This window comes from Triplophysa dalaica, chromosome 23, assembly GCF_015846415.1.
Source record: "Triplophysa dalaica isolate WHDGS20190420 chromosome 23, ASM1584641v1, whole genome shotgun sequence".
Lineage (NCBI taxonomy): Eukaryota > Metazoa > Chordata > Actinopteri > Cypriniformes > Nemacheilidae > Triplophysa > Triplophysa dalaica.
The window spans coordinates 4,380,381-4,399,100 of NC_079564.1; the positions used below are offsets into that span (position 1 = coordinate 4,380,381).

Here is an 18,720-nt window from a genome sequence, read left to right on the forward strand (position 1 = left end):
CACAAAACCGGCTGCATTTGTTAAATGTCAAAGACGGTTTCATCTTGATGGAGGCAGGTATACAAAAAGCAGTTTGTTTTGTGGATGGATGTCACTTTTGATGTGGTTTAAGGCATCTTTAGTTCCAGGTGTCTTATTTCTTAAAGTTTGCATCAGAAGCGAATGTCTACCGTAGGAGCCGTGAGCGGAGGAGAAACTCTTCTGTAAATCAATCTTCATCCACTCAGGTCTTTGGCTGGTGGGATTGACTTTCAGGAAACACTTCCAGCATCTCATCATCAATGACCCGTTGTCGTCCTCAGAACGCATTCTCCATATCAGCTACAGCAGATGGAGATTGACACGTCTCTCTCGCACGCTTTCATGAAGTTGATGGCGAAGTAGTTATCTTGAACTTCAACCCGGAGAACTGACGCATGTTTGTGAGCTAACTAAAAGAAAGGTCTCATAAGATCCTGTTGTGCTTAAACTTTTACTTTCTGCAGTTCTGCACTGGCAGTAAAAAACTAAAAGTGCGAAACAAGTCAAAGTATTGATTTGGTTTGGGAGGGTGCATATTTCTCTACACTAGTAGTGGTAATACTTTATAAAAATGATTTAGGGTGTGTTCACACCCAACAGATTTGCTTCAGTTTTAAAGATGAAGTGATACACCAATTCTGAAGATTCAATTTATTAACTTTCTAAATGTTATCAATTAATATAATGACTACGTATATTCAACATTAAACTGGTGATGTTTCTTAATATTTTCTAAATACGGATCACAAATTCATTGCATATATCCTAATTTGATTGACAGGATATATGTGACCCTGGACCAGACCAGTCATACTTTCCAAAGTTGAGATTTATACATAATCTAAAAACTGAATAAAAAAAGCTTTCCAATCATGTATGGTTTCTTAGGATATGGCAACATTTGGGAGAGAAACAACTATTTGAAAATGTGAAATCTGAGAGTGCGTAAAATATATATATTGAGAAAATCTGCTGTCAAGCTGTCCATAAAAAAAAGCTTTAAAGCAGTCAAGTCATACACCCGCAGGTATAAACAGATCATAACTGTATGTATCTATTCTGCAGTTTGAGTTAATAAGTGCATCGATTTAATGTTCATCATTAAGCCATACACACACAAGATAATTTATCCTTAAAAATGACACAAAACACAAGACGATTTGAAAAAGAAGCTATATACATTTTTATTGTGACTTTACATATGTACAGTACAGGTGTGATACAGCATGTGCCGCTGTAGGACACTCAAAATTGCACAGCTACGGGTTAGGCCACACCGGCGGTTTCCATGGTGACTAGGCTAGGCATCAAACGTGCTACGTCTTTGGCTTCAGTGGTCAACCGATCCATGAGATACTCAGTGTACCGTTAGTATACCGCCGTTGCGTTACATAAATAAGGCTTTTTTGCTAGTTCAACAGCCCCAAGGAATTGCCACAAGTCACTTACAATATTTATACAATATTTCCAAAAATAATCAAAGAACACGACAACACAACACATGAGACAAGTACGCCTTATTTTTTCGCAAAGGCATGATGGGACAGCCCAGCTTCAGCACCCCAAGATTATGAAAGACATCCACAGGAGAGCAGAATAAGATAGGATTATAAAGGTGTGAGATAAAGAACATAGAGGAAGATATTGCGTGTGTGGGAGAGAGAGAGAGGCAGAAATCCTGTTCCGTCGAGGTTAGAGATCGCTGGGTGATTAGTGGCCCACAGACTCTGCTGTATATAAATATATAAGGATGTGTGGAAGCCTGTTAAATCCGTCCTGTCAGGGTTCATCTCTGGGGAGAGCGGAGTGGGAACAGATTACCGGTGAGAAAGCTTAGAAAACCAATTCTACTGCTCGCAGTTTGAGTGTAGGGAACAGTGCACCCAGGAGGAGACTATAATCTGCCTTGGGCACGGATCTTACTCCAGATTTCAGTGCCCCACCAAAAATCCTCTTTCAGTTAATGCCCAAAAAGAAGAAAAACAGCGATACTGAAACTGACCTTTAACCTTTGAACATAAAGGAGGGTTAGCCCTGATCTGGACTGTGCTGTAAACCGATGGTAGATGCGATTATAATGACTATGAAAAAAAGAAAGATTAAGACTGTAGAGAAGGATGGGAGTGACGCACCTGGTTGTGCTGCTGCCCCCTGGTGGTGTTACTTTGCACTACAATGTGTCAGAAGGGCAGCGAAACGGATCAAGACTCAACAATACATTATTCACATTATAAATCCAAAAACAACAACACTGATTTTTATACATTTGTCCAATTCAAACATAAAACAGATATTTAAATAAATATTAAACAATTTTTACTCATTTACATTTAGCAAACGCTTTTATCCAAAGTGACTTAGAGATGTGGGAAACAATGGAGGCAATTGAAACAACATAAGAACAACAAAAAGCATAAGTGCAAAAGAAATAACACTTGACGTGTCTTCGCATAGTTCATCAATAAAAAAATCTATTCTCGCTCGGTATCAGATGACAACTATACATTTAGTATATCTTTGGAAATCTAAAAGAAAGCAACAAACAAAAAGGAGATTAAGTATTAGGTGTATTAAGTATCGGTCTGGACTACAGGCATGTTTAAGTTTCTTTTGTTTGCCAGCTCTTTATGGCTGTAGCTCACGTTTGTTCTGCCTTCCTCAGTTCTGTGAATGCGTTTTCCTGTCAAGCTCTCTTTTCCGATCACAAATAAACAAATGTTCTTTGTAAGAGCGCTTTTATCTAACCATTGACGAAAATCTAGCGGTTTGGAGCGTTTCCTGACATGACCTTTTCCCTTTTAAACACGGTCGCTTCAACTGGCTTTTGTTTCATCGCGTTTTAACAGTTTTAAGCTCGCACATCTATGTTTAGCTGGAGGCAGGTGAAGAATCTACCGAGTTCATAACAGCTCTGGAAACCCTTGTGAGAATGAATCCCGTAGCTACATCTGAGAGGATTTCAGTGATGGAGGATGTGAAACAATGCCGACACATCCATCAACCCGTCAGCACAGACAACTGACATCTTTACATTTACAGATCATTCTCCGGATCCTATTGATCCAGACAAGATTACAACTTTGAGATGATCAACATCAGATTTCCACAACCCGTATCGGTCTCGTTACGAGACACATTCTGAGAGACGTGCAATGCTTTGGTCCTCTGGGTGGATATAAAGCCGAATTATCTGGTTAGTTTTTCTCCAAAGTGTCAATTATTCCTGCAAATGTGTGTAAATCCCTCTCATTATTTGAGTGAGAAGCGGTGCCTGTGGTATCTAACAGGATCCTTTCTGCATGAAGAGACTCGATGTTTCCAGCGCCGAAAAAAGCTGTTTACAGGCCTGTCACTGCGAAGCCTTTTGTTTGCCGTCAACTGCCTGGCTGGTGCCAACTCGTTGAACGTTTCCCCGGCGATGCCGTAACACACGAATCAGATAAACGGGCCGCGACAACCCCACAATGCATCTGCCAAGATAAGCGCACAAACGGGGCGACGTACAAAAGCAGAACTCTGAAAATGAGAGATTACTTAAGAAATACAGCGATCAATTACGTTCGAGCGCCGACATGACACGTCTGTGATCTTAATCTGAGATGAATGAATGGGTGGGAGAGGGAGGTGGTATGCGCGTGTAAAAAAAGCACCTCTGGGCGGAGTTTAGGTAAGCAGGACTCCGGCAAGGTTAGCGCCAACAGACACACAAAAATAGCTCATGGCGTCATCTCAGTGCCATTCCATCCGTTCCGTGTCGCCGGAAACAGGACGCACAGGTCTGAATTCATCCAGCACCCCGGGCGGTTGTAAATGCAGTCCGGTCCACGTGTGCACCGGGGTTGTGTTTGATAATCTGTTGTCTGAGAGACAGTCCGTCATCCATCGCACCCCGAGCACACCCTCTGAGGCACTTCAGGATGAGAAACAGAGAGAGACGGCCGATCAAAAGCCGCGTATTTCTGCCTTCTTAGTGATCCATTTCCTTTCTCTTCCGTTCACACCTTCATTCCTCTCCTTCTTCTACGTAGGTGGAAGGGAACAAGCCCACCTGTGGATGAGAGAACAGAGGGAATGAGTGATTAGATGAGAGCGGTGTGGGGGGTATAACAGAGGATTTGCGTCACTATGCCTGGATAACCTTGAGGATGTGTCATCTGGAAGTGGTTTGGATGCTTAGCACTTCCCACGAGTCTGAGCAATAATATTCAACATGATAGTATGACAGAGCAGTTTTTCTTTGATCGGCCAATGGAAAGAGAGAGTGCAGTTTATTCACAAGACAGGCTCTCAATTCTAGATGTGACTAACCAGAAAGTAACCATAACCTCCGTCAAACTGAGGCCTAGCTGTGTGACTTTTTCCAATTTATAGTGACAATTGACAGCCAATCAGAGCCGCGATGTTGAGTCACGATACAGATATATGGAGCAGGATTGTGGACGGATGAGATACTTTGAGATGCTGGTATATGACATGGTGTCTCACAAACATAGACAGAAAAGAGGAGACAGTGAAAAGCTCTCAAAGCACTGATGCTAAAATCTAATTCTAACATTTATGAAACAGCCCTGAAAGTTTTGTTGACTAAAAACACTGACAGTGTCCCTGATGAAATCATTATTGTACAGCTCAAGAGGTTTAGAAAACATTTGACTGTTCAATGTGCTTTAAGTACAAACAAGCTTTTGAGCTCAGAATGAAAGAATGCGGCTTAAATCGATGATCATGCATTTTCAGTGTGGTTTCTTGTCCTTCTGTCTCTGTCTATCTGATTATCAGTCTGATTATCATCTGTCTGTCTGTCTACCATGTATCTATCTGTCTGTCTGCCTGCCTCCCTGCCATCTATACGTCTGTCTGCCTCCCTGCCCATCTATTCGTATCTGTCTGCCTGTCTGTATGCCTGCCTAACTATATGTCTGTCTATCTGTCTGCCTGTCTGCCTATCTACACGTCTGTCTATATGTCTTCCATGTATCTGTTTGTCTGTCTGTCTGCCTATCTTTACGTCGATATGTCTGTCTGCCTCCCTGCCTATCTACACGTCCATCTATCTCTTTACATTTACATTTTACATTACATTTAGTCATTTGGCAGACGCTTTTATCCAAAGCGACTTACAGTGCACTTATTACAGGGACAATCCCCATGAACATGGAATAAAGTGTCTTGCTCAAGGACACACTGGTGGTGGCTGCTGGGATCGAACCAGCACCCTTTTGATTAACAGTTCAGTGGTTTAACCCACTAGACCACCATCTCCACCTACCACAGACAGATACGTGGTAGACAGATAGACAGACAGATCTACTTTACCATGTATCTGTCTGCCTGTCTATCTATACGTCAGTCAATCTGTCTACCACGTATCTGTCTGTCTGCCTGTCTAAGTGTCTGTCTATCAGTCTACCATGTGTCTGTCTATCTGTCTACCATGTATCTGTCTGCTCATCTATCTGTCTGTCTATCTGTCTACCACGTATCTGTCTGTCTATCTGTCTACCACGTATCTGTCTGTCTGCCTGTCTATGTGTCTGTCTATCTGTCTACCATGTATCTGTCTGCCCATCTGTCTGTATGCCTGCCTATCCATAGGTCTGTCTATCTGTCTACCATGTATCTGTCTGTCTGCCTGTCTATCTGTCTACCATGTATCTGTCTGTCTGCCTGTCTATCTGTCTACAATCTATCTATCTATCTATCTATCTATCTATCTATCTATCTATCTATCTATCTATCTATCTATCTATCTATCTATCTATCTATCTATCTATCTATCTATCTATCTATCTATCTGTCTGTCTGTCTGTCTGTCTGTCTGTCTGTCTGTCTGTCTGTCTGTCTGTCTGTCTGTCTGTCTGTCTGTCTGTCTGCTATCTATCTTTCTGTCTACCATGTATCTGTCTGCCCATCTATCTATCTATACTTCAGTCAATCTGTCTACCACGTTTCTGTCTGCCTATCTGTCTGTCTACCATGTATCTATCTATCTATCTATCTGTCTGTCTGTCTGTCTGTCTGTCTGTCTGTCTGTCTGTCTGTCTGTCTGTCTATTATCTATCTTTCTGTCTACCATGTATCTGTATGCCTATCTATTTAATTGTCTGTCTTTCTACCATGAATATGTCTGCTTATCTGTCTGTCTGTCTGTTTAACATGTATCGTTCTGTTTGCCTGCTAGCCTTAAACTGGGTTGCGTATGGCTGGATGATGTTTCTAACATACTTTTTTTAAAGAACAGTGGAAAGTGTATAAGAAGCTTGTATTTCACACTTACCCGCCCATTGACTTCTCCTCTCCACCAGCCGTTGGCTGCTGTTTTGCTGTAGATCTTAACCACATCGCCCTCCTGCAGCGACAGCTCTCGAGTGTCCCTGGAGCTGAAGTCGTAACGGGCTATTGCAACACCCATCACCTTAGGAGTGAACACTGTAGATGCAAAAAACAGACATTAAGCGACAAAACGAAAAGAATCAGACGAAACGAAAACAGAAAAAAAGAGAAAGAGAGAGAATATGTGTAGCGAATCCTCCGAGTCTGACTGTAGAGTCTCTCAGGAGACTCTTGTAATCACTGCGCTGCTTCACGTGTTTGCACATGCACTCCAAATAAATGATCTCAGTGAATCTGGGACGGGTCCAATCACAGCTGAAGTGGCTGTTTTGCTCACGTCTCGAGATCTGTCAACAGCGTAATCCGCTGGGTTAATTACATTTGGGAAGATTTTACTTCATAAAAAACTAAGCATGTGCATTCTATCTGCTAACTGACTACCGGAGCACTATGGACAACGTTACACCCGTTGTCCTACTGTGGCGAGCCGGGGGACATGCCGGGTGCAGGATCAAACAAGCCTTTGTTTTATCGGACTTCAGAGGCTCATGACAGCGTGCGAACGGCAGCCAGAGAAGCTCGGCCTTCCGCCAGCCGTGTGCCAGGACGACTTTCCTCAACTCTTCTAGAAAAAGCAGACTTGTACAGACTGCCAGTTAGCCGTCTTCCAGCTCAAAGTGAGAAGTTTGTCGAAGAGGAAGAAAGATGTCAGAAAGTTAGACCGACTTCCTTTTCATCACGGCTCCCTTGACGGAAAAGCCCGTAATAACGGATCTAATAAGCTAACTGCCTGAAATGAGATATGATGAGTCACACTGGATGTCAGTCAAAGTCGTGCGGCTGACAAAGGACATATGGTGCGTGCGGCTACAAAAAAGAAAAACTGCAATGAACGATCTCCAAACAGACACAAACGAAAACACAGGATGAAATGAGCGCCCAGGTGCAATTCAATGGGGTTGGCGGGAGAACGGAGAAAGGTGGCGCCTTTGATCCGACCTCAACGAAATTGGATGAATGGAGGAGAAAACATGTACCTGTACCTGACCAGAATGGAGCTGCAGAGGGAGGGACAAAGCTGTGGCCGGCGGTAGTCAGAAAAGAAAGCCTGCAGAGCAACGGAGCTGAGGAGGGCGGAGGCATGGGAGGATCGGGGTGGGGCAACAGGAGACAGAAGAGAAGCAAAGACAAAGCATGTTTAATAGAAGCATAACATTAGCAGCCCAAGCAGATTGTAAACACTCTAAAAAAGCCCTGTTCTCTGCGTCATCACTCGCTTTTTCGCTCGGAAAACCTCCCACCGGTTTTACGCAGAAGGATGGGAATACCAGTGGCAGGGTGCCAGAGCTTGAGTGTATCTATTCATGTGTTGTTCCACAGAGAACCGGCGGTGGGGTTTGTGTTTACTAGTAAAACTCATCCAGCGTCTGTTCTCGCCATCGCCATCTGATGCTCCATCTGACCAGCATGACGCAGAGCGCCACGGACCCCTAGCGTGTCAGCAACACAATATGTTGCAATACGGCGGTCGGTGTGACTAACAACACCTCGATGAACACTAAACGAACTCACAATTACGGTTGTAGAGAGATTGTTGGGAAAAACAACAACATCTGGTTTTAAACTGTGAGATCTCTTCACTGGACACTGATGTGTTAAATGCAGAGTTACCCGACATGCAATCCCCTTTTATGATTTTTCTCTCTAACTCTTGCTGTCTGGCAAGCGGTTCAACTCTGACCGGGTTCAGAAGCCTCTTCTCTCGCTGTGTCTTTCTTAAACATCTGTTCAAAGTTTTAAAGGGACGGCCCGAGCTGAGGCGAACCGATCCCATGAATTTATTCATGAGCACATGCTGTGTCTCCGAAAGACCTCGTCTCTGACCACCATCCAGCCTGTGATGTCCGAGCCGCTGGCATCAGGCACCGTCTTTAAATTCCACCCACGTCACTCCGGTAACGCTCGGGAAAGCCGAACCCCCGTCCACCCACCATTCTGCAAACTCTCCAACAGCTTCACTCCTCCCGTCCTAAACACAGCGAAGTTACCCGTGGCGTAAATATTCAGGGTTATATATTTGTCATCCGAACCGCACGGCTCAATTTACCTCCGTGGGAATTTGTTGCAAAACTGACAGCATCTTTAACGCTTCGGGGATATAAACAATATATGAAGGTGGATGAGGAAGCCATCGTGCAATTTAGCTGACACTCAAACATCCGCCTGTGATCACTTCTGTATCCAACAGTCGCAATTTGTACAGACTTGACTCCCTATTTAAACAACGGAGGTCAAATCAAACTGAAGATGCTTCATTTCTGCTATGCAGATTTTTCTAGCTTTAAGCTTTCTACACAAATACGTCCTACACTAGATGTAAGTAAAATTGCAAAGAAAGTTAGCATAGAAAACACAAACTAAACATTTCGCTATATTATTTGGTTTATTAATAAGGTCAATAACATATATGAACAGGGCATGAGTGTGGCATGCATCCTTGTTTATTTGTATATATTAAAGTTTTACGTGCAAACACAAATAACAGAAAATAATATGAGGAGTGTGAAACTGTTAAAAGGTCTCGTACAGAGGTTTATGAAATACTGGCGCACCTCCGACAGGCATGACAAAAACAACAGCATGTGATTTGCATTTATTGGCACACAAACAACAGCAGAGATAAAAAACATATCTAAAGAGAGAAAGAAGCTGTGATGAATTGAAATAGACTTCAGGGATGAGGGTATAAAGGAAAAATAAGGCAGCGATGCATGCTGGGAGATCGGTTCCTCGGTCAGTATTGTTAAACAGCATTGGTCGTCTTTGTTTGTCTAAACAGTGATCTATTTGAGTGACATCTCCCCAAGAGCAGATAACAGCCATGCAATCTGTCAACGCTTCTCAATACTGACGAGACTCTAGCCGAGCATCAGATCGTCATATAGAGCCACAATAAAATCACATCTGAGAGTCAACTGTGATGCGTCGAACTCTCTGATCAGGCTGTGAGTACAGCTCATAAGTTAACAAACAGACACTGCAGAAAAATGGTAACTCTTTCTCTCTACACTTGGGAAATTACCACTCAGTCAGCTTACTAGAAGGTTTTCATGATCCACAAAGCCAGAAACAGACAGATGCTGTCTACTCAAGTACGCATGCTGACGCACATGTTTGCCGATGCCTGGCAAGCTAGATATTATAGGGCGGCAGGATACTGGGTAAAATAATAAAGATAAAAATTTGAATCACAATTAATGATCACAAGTATTTTTTCACTTTGATAACCGCAGTTTTGCTCATAATTTCCATCACATGGAAATGATATATTTGATATAATAAAAGGATAATCACGATTATATTGACATTTTGCTAATGACAATTTTGCTCACATTTTTCGTCACGGTTAAAAATCACGATAATTCATTTGGGTAGTCGCAATTTTGATCGGAATTTCATCACGGTTAATAATCACGATAATTTTGACATTTTGGTATTCGCAATTTTGATGGGAATTTCATCGCGGTTAATAATCACGATAATTCTGATATTCTGGTATTCACGATTTTGATCGGAATTTCATCACGGTTAAAAATCACAATAATTTTGACATTTTGGTATTCGCAATTTTGATGGGAATTTCATCGCGGTTAATAATCACGATAATTCTGATATTTTGGTATTCGCAATTTTGATGGGAATTTCATCGCGGTTAATAATCACGATAATTCTGATATTCTGGTATTCACGATTTTGATCGGAATTTCATCACGGTTAAAAATCACAATAATTCTGACATTTTGGTATTCTCAATTTTGATCGGAATTTCATCACGGTTAAAAATCACAATAATTCTGACATTTTGGTATTCTCAATTTTGATCGGAATTCATCGCGGTTAAAAATCACAATAATTCTGATATTATGGTATTCGCAATTTTGATCGAAATTTCATCACGGTTAAAAATCACAATAATTCTGACATTTTGGTATTCTCAATTTTGATCGGAATTCATCGCGGTTAAAAATCACAATAATTCTGATATTATGGTATTCGCAATTTTGATCGAAATTTCATCACGGTTAAAAATCACAATAATTCTGACATTTTGGTATTCGCAATTTTGATCGGAATTTCATCACGGTTAAAAATCACAATAATTCTGACATTTTGGTATTCTCAATTTTGATCGGAATTCATCGCGGTTAAAAATCACAATAATTCTGATATTTTGGTATTCGCAATTTTGATCGGAATTTCATCGCGGTTAATAATCACGATAATTCTGACATTCTGGTATTCACGATTTTGATCGGAATTTCATCACGGTTAAAAATCACGATAATTTTGACATTTTGGTTTTCGCACTTTTGATCGGAATTTCATCACGGTTAATAATCACGATAATTCTGACATTTTGGTTTTCGCACTTTTGATCAGAATTTCATCGGGGATAATAATCGCGATTACTCTGTCATTTTGTTGATTACATTTTGCTCAATATTTTGTCTATACAAGATTGTACACCGTATTATTATTTTATTTTAGCATAGTTATAACGCTTTACAGCCAACCGATGCCTGTTATAATCTGCTGCTGCTGAATTTATGCGACACTGTTTTACAAGGTGCCTCATCATCCATACAATTGATTACAAACATGAAAAAGATATAATGATATGTTTTGTGAATGCGGTTGAACCATTAATATTGCAACGTTTATGCTTAAATAATAGTGGAAGGCAGAAATCTTTAGCACGCTAAAATACATGATAAATCGTGCTCCCCTGCGATATCACGTTGTACAAACTTAACGGTTGTTGTAACTGTAACAAGTACTTCGTACTCGAGCCCGTTATCTTCAAATGTCTATGCTATTAAACCAGCCATCTAGCAATAAAAATTTGCCAATTTTATTTTTTTAAATAACTTTAGCGAGATTTCCTTCAAATTGTTGTGCAACCAAGTCATAAGTTTACCTGCGGTGGAAAACCGACCATCGAAAACATCCCTATCAGCAAAGTGAATACAACATGCACACTCAACGCTGCATTATGAAATGCATTCCGATGCATTTCTGAATGCAACAGCGTGTAAAATCCAGAAGCATACGATAATAATACAACAAATAGGAGCGTGAAAAACGCTCTTTGTCGATCACAACAAGAAATGCGACACCATAAGAACAAGCGTGAACTCTCGAAACCGATGCTTTGAGGTCTCAAATAGAGCATGCAACGGCTCAAAACACTTTCAAAGAAGAAACACTGCTGCTATAGCAACGACCCCGGCGACCATAGCTACATCAAAACAATGTCATGTCTACAGCTATGTTTCAAAACATCATTAGTGACATTATGAATCACTGTTTATACTCGAAGTGAGAAATGTTATTTGTGTAATGGAGTATAAGTGTGTTCTTTGATAATTGTATCAGAATCTGTGCTTGTTAGAAGCTGTACATACTGTTGGCTCCGTTCTCCGGCTCTCGGTAGGCGAACTGCAGCGTGGTATCGAGTGTCCTGAATCCCTCCCGCAGAGAATGATGTTTGTAATACTCGATCAGCTCCTGCATTGAACACACGCCAGTTACACTCAAAGATGCTCGTCATGATGTCATTTGAAAATCCACAGCCATTAAAAAAATTAAATAATAAGAGATTCAATATGACTTCAACATTTGAAATCCAATAATGTTATTTAAGTGGCATTTGCAAAATCAAATCTAAAAGCGTTTTTGAATGGAAGCCGACAAAAGACATGATTTTTCTACACAACAGAGACATAAAGTAGGATGATTTTATAATGTCCTTTAGAAGGTAAACAGATGACAAAATAAAAGCCATCTTGTAGAAGACATCTTGTAGAAGAGATTTCAAATCTAATATGCCTGCATAATGCAAACATTTATCTTTACTGTAATAATTATACTTTATTTACTGTTCCGCTTTAAATGATGAACAGATCTTTATACTATTAATGGAATCCTTATTGAATACATTATAAAATAATTCTTTACATCTGTATAAGAGTCATTAAAATCAGCACTCACTAAAATGCTTCTGAACTTCCTGTTTTCGGTAATGTGGAAGCATCCCTCCTTTGCTAAGATCTTGATGTGTTTCACGTCGTTGTTGTACCTGTGGGCCATGAATAAATGATGAGAGTAATTTTCTGGTGATCACTGCGATCGATGCAGCCTATCCCCTGTGGGGAACTGCCATAGTAATGCATGGGGCAAAGAGCTTTTCAAGCAGGAAAAGGGGTCGATAGCGAGGGGTGGGGCGTCTCCATTAGTCCTTGGATTAAAAGTTCAAGGCTCACATTTTTTAGACACAAACTGTGCAGGACTGTCTAAAATCAAGGGGACTTTTCAGAAGAATGGCCGATTTATTTGCCGTCGTAGGGAATTGCATGTGTGCGCGCTATTTAGACAGGCGGGAGCTTAAAAAACAAATCTAATGAAAGTGGACTTGACTTTAAAATTACCAGATTTATTTTAGCAGATGCTTTTAATAAAAAGGACTTACAGTGCAGTCAAGCATCATATTAAATATGTTTTATGGAGGTCGAACATTTGACAATGGCATTGCTAACACCATGCTATGACATTGAAGACCTTTCCGATCACAATGAACAGACCCATTTACCCACCCTCCTGTCACTCCAAAAGTACGACTTACTTTCTTCAGAGAACAAAAAATGGATATATAGTCATTGTTCATTTTCATGCATTTACAAGAAATGACTTGAGCTTTTAAGCACAGCAAGTCATCCAGTATGTTAAGCAAAAGCTTTGTGTAAGGAAAAGGTCATTTATGTTATTATTCATTTCATTGTTAAGCTGAAGACTACTATATTTATCTGTTCAATCCACTTGCATGATATTTTTCATAAAGTGCTTTTTTTTGTTTAAAAGCTCCAGCTACCATTCGTTCTACCTGTATGGATGTAAGCATCCAGTCAATCATAAAACAAATTGTGTTCTATGGAAAGAAGTAAGTCATACTAGTGGGGTTTGATTCTGAGTGAACTCGCTAATAAACTGTAATGTAAAAAAAATCATTATATGTAGTTTAAAATGCACTGAGAGTCACAATAAACGCATCCGCCAAATGCATAAATGTCAATGAATCTTCATATTTGTTTGTTTGTTTTGGGTGAAAATGAGAATATGTGAAAAATATGCGTTCAATATTTTAGCATCCTCATTCAGACTCACTTGATGCTGATGGCGTATTCATTCAACTCTCTGCTCCTGTGACGGACCAGATATGTGCTGCTTATCCTGTTAAGCAGCGTAGCCTCCGCCTGCAGCCTCTCCATAGGTCCGGCAAACCTGAATGAAAGGTCAGAGGTCGGAGGTGAAGGCGGCAGGCAACAAACAAGGTTAACGAGCTAATAATGCAGGGGTTTGAAAGGTGGTGACCTGTGCCTGCGGTTGTACAGGTCAACACTTAACACCCCGGAAAAGTCACAAGAAATCAATGTCAATATCAAAGTGCTGGTGGATGAGACAGAGCAAAGATATGATAACTGAAATGCTGTTGTTAATACCATCATTTTGCTTTAAATAGCATTTTAAAGAGTGATCTGATAAAAAAAAAAGTTTTATAACTTTAAAGAAAGAAAAAAATTCACTGCATTACAGGAATGACATTGAAACGTTTCATGCGTTATGTTGGGGAAAAGTGTATGGAAAATGATATCTTTTTATGGAAAATATGTATTGTTTTTCTTTGGTTTTGATTTTAAGGTGAAATATTTCCTAGACAAGATTTACCGTTAGTATGTGTATGCATCTTATTTATTATATTGATTTCTTAAACAATAAGGTATCTTTCCAACAACTTTGAGAAGAAAAATATCACAGATGCTGATAATACTATTTCATGAACATTATTCTGGTAGTGATAATAAAGATTGTACCATGGCTGTGAAGAGTAATCGACCGGTTTGGGAACCTATAAAAAGATGTACGGGATAAAGTCAGTTGAGATAAAGTGAATGAAAGAGAAAAATTAGAGCGTGCACACACAAAGTCCTTTCTTTAACCTGATTTCCATTTATTCAACGGCAAGACTGGGACAATGAAGCTCATCAAGCTGCAAAATCTGCCTTAGCTTCCATATTATTTTACAACTACAAATCGTTTTATAGCACTCGTTAAGATAACACAACATATTTTCTCCCCAGTATCACATAATCATAATTATATTTGTCAATCATTTTCCAGTTAATGACATAACAAGCTACTCGCACAACAAATCAGCACTACAGACCAGAAAAATCTGACCCGCTTGGACGATTCTAACCTTGCCTTGATCATATTTGTCATGTTTGTCAGAGCGTATAGAATCATTTTTGCATTACAATATAATCTGGATTGTGTACTCACACATGGGCAAGGCTTCACTGCGTCGCTTGGAAAGAAGCCAATCTCCTTAGTTGCCAGGACTTTACCCTGAAACCATGGCAGATAATTACATTACTTTCAGCTGGGCAACTCCCCCTTAATAATTCAGTAACAATTAGTACTTAACAACACGCCGCACAAATTTACAGCAGGAGTTTATCAGAGCTGAAAAAGTATTGTGAGAATACAGAGATATTTGCAGAATGAGGAAAACCTGTTGTTGGAGAGATAACAACATAGTTAGCACACTACTTATGCAATGTTTACTCCTTTTGTTAAAGGTGCCAAATGTTTTAGTTTGTTGAAAAACAAACGCAAAAGAAAACAAAAGGAAAAGTGATTCAAGTCCTAAATGCTCTCACGTTATAAGTATGTATTATCACATGAGTTTCTTTTATTTTAAGATGCGAGTTTGTTTACGTAGATACATGACATACTAACCGTAAAATAATTTCACAATATTAAGATTCTTCTCTCATAATGACATTTTTAGTATAAACCGAGTCATTTGGATTACTTTAAAGATGGATGTATTGTGCTATTTAAAGCGTCGCCGTGTTGAGCCGCGAATCAGTAACATGACAGCATTTTTATAAAAAATCATTTGTTTTGTTTGTGTGAAGGAAAAACATCTGGGTTTACGTTTGCATCACAATAATTGTGAAAATTAAAAAAATGTGAACCTCGACAAATGACAAACTTTCACCAAAAAAATAACATTCAAGGTTGTTCAACCACTTTTATGTAAACTAATAAAACTGAAAAATGTCTATCACTGAAAAATGAAACTGAATTTTAACATAAAAATATAAAAAACATATTTCATTTTAAAATGTATTGGCATAACTTTAAGATACATATCCTAATAGCCTTACGATACATTTTTTTCATGTTTTTGCTTTGTTAAACCCCAACTATTTTTATTTTTTGGATACACCATTCCTTTAAATGAAACACACCACATTCATTTAACATTAATGTTATCTGGTTTTGTTTTATTTCCTCCCAAATTTCAACTGTTAGTTCCTATGCATCTTGTTTTTAATTGTTTCTACTAATATGTTGTTGTTTTTACCTATACACTACTTTTAGGGTGACATGTAACATTCTGTCCAGCGGGGACAACAAATGAAAAATGGCTTCCGCTAATTCTGGTCTGTTTATTCATGTACAATGTCCGTGTAAACTACACAAATTAAAAAAGGCGCTATATTCTCATAGAGGCGTTATCCCAATAGCAAATAAAACAATCAGATCTGCTGTAACAACATGCCCTCCCATCTATTTCTGCCTCTTCCTCCCATCCATCTGGAGATGAAGAAAGTGCATTTCATCCGCCTCTTCCTTGAACAAATCTGATTTGTAAGTGGATCCTTAAGCGGCCCTCCCTCCCCCAATGCATTTAGTGTATTGACATTTTATCAGCTTCTCGCACGTCGCTCCGCTATTGGTTGTTGCTCAGATAAGGGCCTAATAATGATTAAACTTATAACCCTGTTAGATCAAACAGATGGCAGCCAAAGGCCCAAATGAAATTAAAGTGAGTGATTTCGTTTGTCTAGGCACCGGAGCGCCGATAATTGTCTCCGGGTTACCGCGGCTACGCGAGCCCTGCTCCGTCCGGGACGCTGGATATTAGGAGGTCTCAGGTGACACGGGCGGTGCACTTTTGCACGAATTCGAATGAGATAAATCAAACAACTTCAGGGTGCTCGGAACAGCCGCGGCGATCGACGGCGATCTTACGAACAAGATTAACGCTCAAACAGAGCTGTGTGGAAGCGTTCTGGACAGCTGGCCCTCTCTGATGGAGGGGGACGTGGGGACAAGTCACTGCTCGCCAGGCTCTGCCAGATCTCTGCCTCTCTGGACAGCCATTGGCTGGTTTCCTTATTGCCTCGGTGCATAAATAGCCCGAGCCGGAGGAGCGGTTGTCGAGATGGACTGCTTGGGCTTTTGTGTGCTTTCTCAGAGGAACGTTTTATTGCTCGACGGTTGCTCCTTCATAGCTCGAGAAATATAACAGAGCTCTCAGTTGTTTCATTAAAAGGTGACGTGTTGCAATACTTTCGCTTGTTTTCTTCTAGCTTAATATGCCAGGACAATTGTACTAGTTTCCCTGACAGATGTAATATTCAGTTTGGTAATGCTAGCTGTGCAAAAAATTACACGTTACCGCACGCAGGAGACTATCAGTAATCTAAATCTCTTTGTCTTTTTCTTTTGTGTCAATAAACTATATATAACCTGACACCTCCTTTCAAAGGCTTAAAAAAGAAAACCTGTTGTCAAGCGCGTGTCGTTCTCTAGGCGTTGCGTCGGTCTAAATTGTTCTTTCATGGGCACAAAACTTTATTCGCCCAACTCGCATCAGCAGCTTTCTGTGTTGACAAAGGGCTGGATTAGTTAGCATTTCACAGCCAGTCACGCTCCGCAAAGCATAACAAAACAGACGCTCGGCCCTTGACACAAACACTGGAGGCATGTAATTAGCAGCCGTAGTGCTTGCAGTGGGATGGCGTGAATGGGAAAAAGGTCTCACCTTCCACCAGCTGCTCCGGATGTTCGCTTCGACCAGTTCGATGACATCACCAACTTGGATGTTGAGGGGTGGGCCGCACAGGGGGCTGGGGACTCCATAATAATTCCGAATAACCAACATCTTGGGCAAACCTGAGGGATAAAAAAACGACTATCAAAATAATGCTAAGTGTGTGCGTGCTTTCTGAAAAAGGTTTGTCGCCCTAGAAGCCACTTTAAAACACTCAGAACGCTTTAGCAACCATACGGCAACACTCTGGCAACCATTCAGAAAAGACTGTATCAGTTTCTACCTGGATTATGCCACAGGTTGTAAATAAGCAACAAACAATTTTCCTTAGAATTTTTTTTTTACATAATCTGTAAACTGAATAAATAAGATTTCTATTTTGTAATGAGTTGTTAAAATAGGACAATATAGAGCTGAGATACAACCGTTTAAAACTCAGGGAGTACAAGAAAATCAAAATATTGAGAAAATGGCCTTTAAAGTTGTGAATCAGAGGCACTGTGGCAGGCCATCAACTCACAAAAATCTAGTTTTTATATATTTAAGGTAGGAAATGAACAAAATATCTTAATGGAACATGATCTTTCATTAATATCCTAATGATTTTTGGCATAAAAGAAAAATCTATAATTTTGACCCATAAAATGTATTTTTGTCCTTTCCCGTGCTGCCTAAGACTGGTTTTGTGATCCAAGGTCACATAGGTGATTTAATTCAAATCACAGCACTTATAAATCATTGTTATTGCTTTATCTATCAAATTAGTTTTGCCTCTTTCTTTTCTCTATTATTAAAACCCTCATTGTGTTTATTGTCTTCAGCTCTTACCCCAGTTAAAAACATTTTTTCATTCAAATAATTGGACGTAAAGGTCTTACGCTACAGGGTGAACTATGTTGTGCGGACCGCTGTTGACACGCTCCAGTGAGCTATGACTGAGCATGTCTCTGTGTACAGGGGTACTGTAGGGCTGATTTGCTGAAGGGTCAATAGCGACGGTCTCGGCTGGTTTCTGCAGCTCTATATATTCTGCTGTTCTGATGATGAGAGGCGAGTGTAGGCTCTCTTAACGCTACCAGCTGTGGCTAAAGCCTTCCAGCCCAGCGGATCACCCGGACCCTGGGCAGACTAACACAGCTGGCCGCCTTTGAAGATGCTTTAAAAGCGGTGTTAGCATGAGTCTCTCTGTTGGGAAGATTCTCTCTCACAGCTTATCATGAAAACCTTTGTGTGCAAGGGCAAGGAGTCAGCACCAATAAGCACAACAAGGTTTTTCTTTACCAGAAAATGGAAGCTGAGAGTGCTAATAGACAACAGATAGCTTAGAACAGCAAGCCCTCGTTTCTACAATGTTAAAAAGCTAAGCACAACTGCACGAGAACGTAGATTGTTGCTAGGGG

At 40.2% G+C, this 18,720-nt stretch overlaps 1 protein-coding gene across 1 annotated transcript in view; it reads right to left on the reverse strand.

Annotated features, from left to right (window-relative positions):
* Positions 1-1,186: 1,186 nt before the first annotated feature.
* The window catches only part of LOC130413089 (guanine nucleotide exchange factor VAV3), a 61,362-nt gene continuing 43,828 nt past the window's right edge, over positions 1,187-18,720 (reverse strand). Inside the window, exons 20-27 of the mRNA XM_056738043.1 lie at positions 17,312-17,442; positions 14,752-14,817; positions 14,283-14,317; positions 13,576-13,692; positions 12,406-12,493; positions 11,820-11,922; positions 6,299-6,450; positions 1,187-4,069 (exon numbers count right to left, since the gene is read on the reverse strand). Of these exons, the coding sequence (XP_056594021.1) occupies positions 4,025-4,069; positions 6,299-6,450; positions 11,820-11,922; positions 12,406-12,493; positions 13,576-13,692; positions 14,283-14,317; positions 14,752-14,817; positions 17,312-17,442 (737 nt within the window). The 3' untranslated portion in view covers positions 1,187-4,024. The remainder of the gene's footprint in view (positions 4,070-6,298; positions 6,451-11,819; positions 11,923-12,405; positions 12,494-13,575; positions 13,693-14,282; positions 14,318-14,751; positions 14,818-17,311; positions 17,443-18,720) is intronic.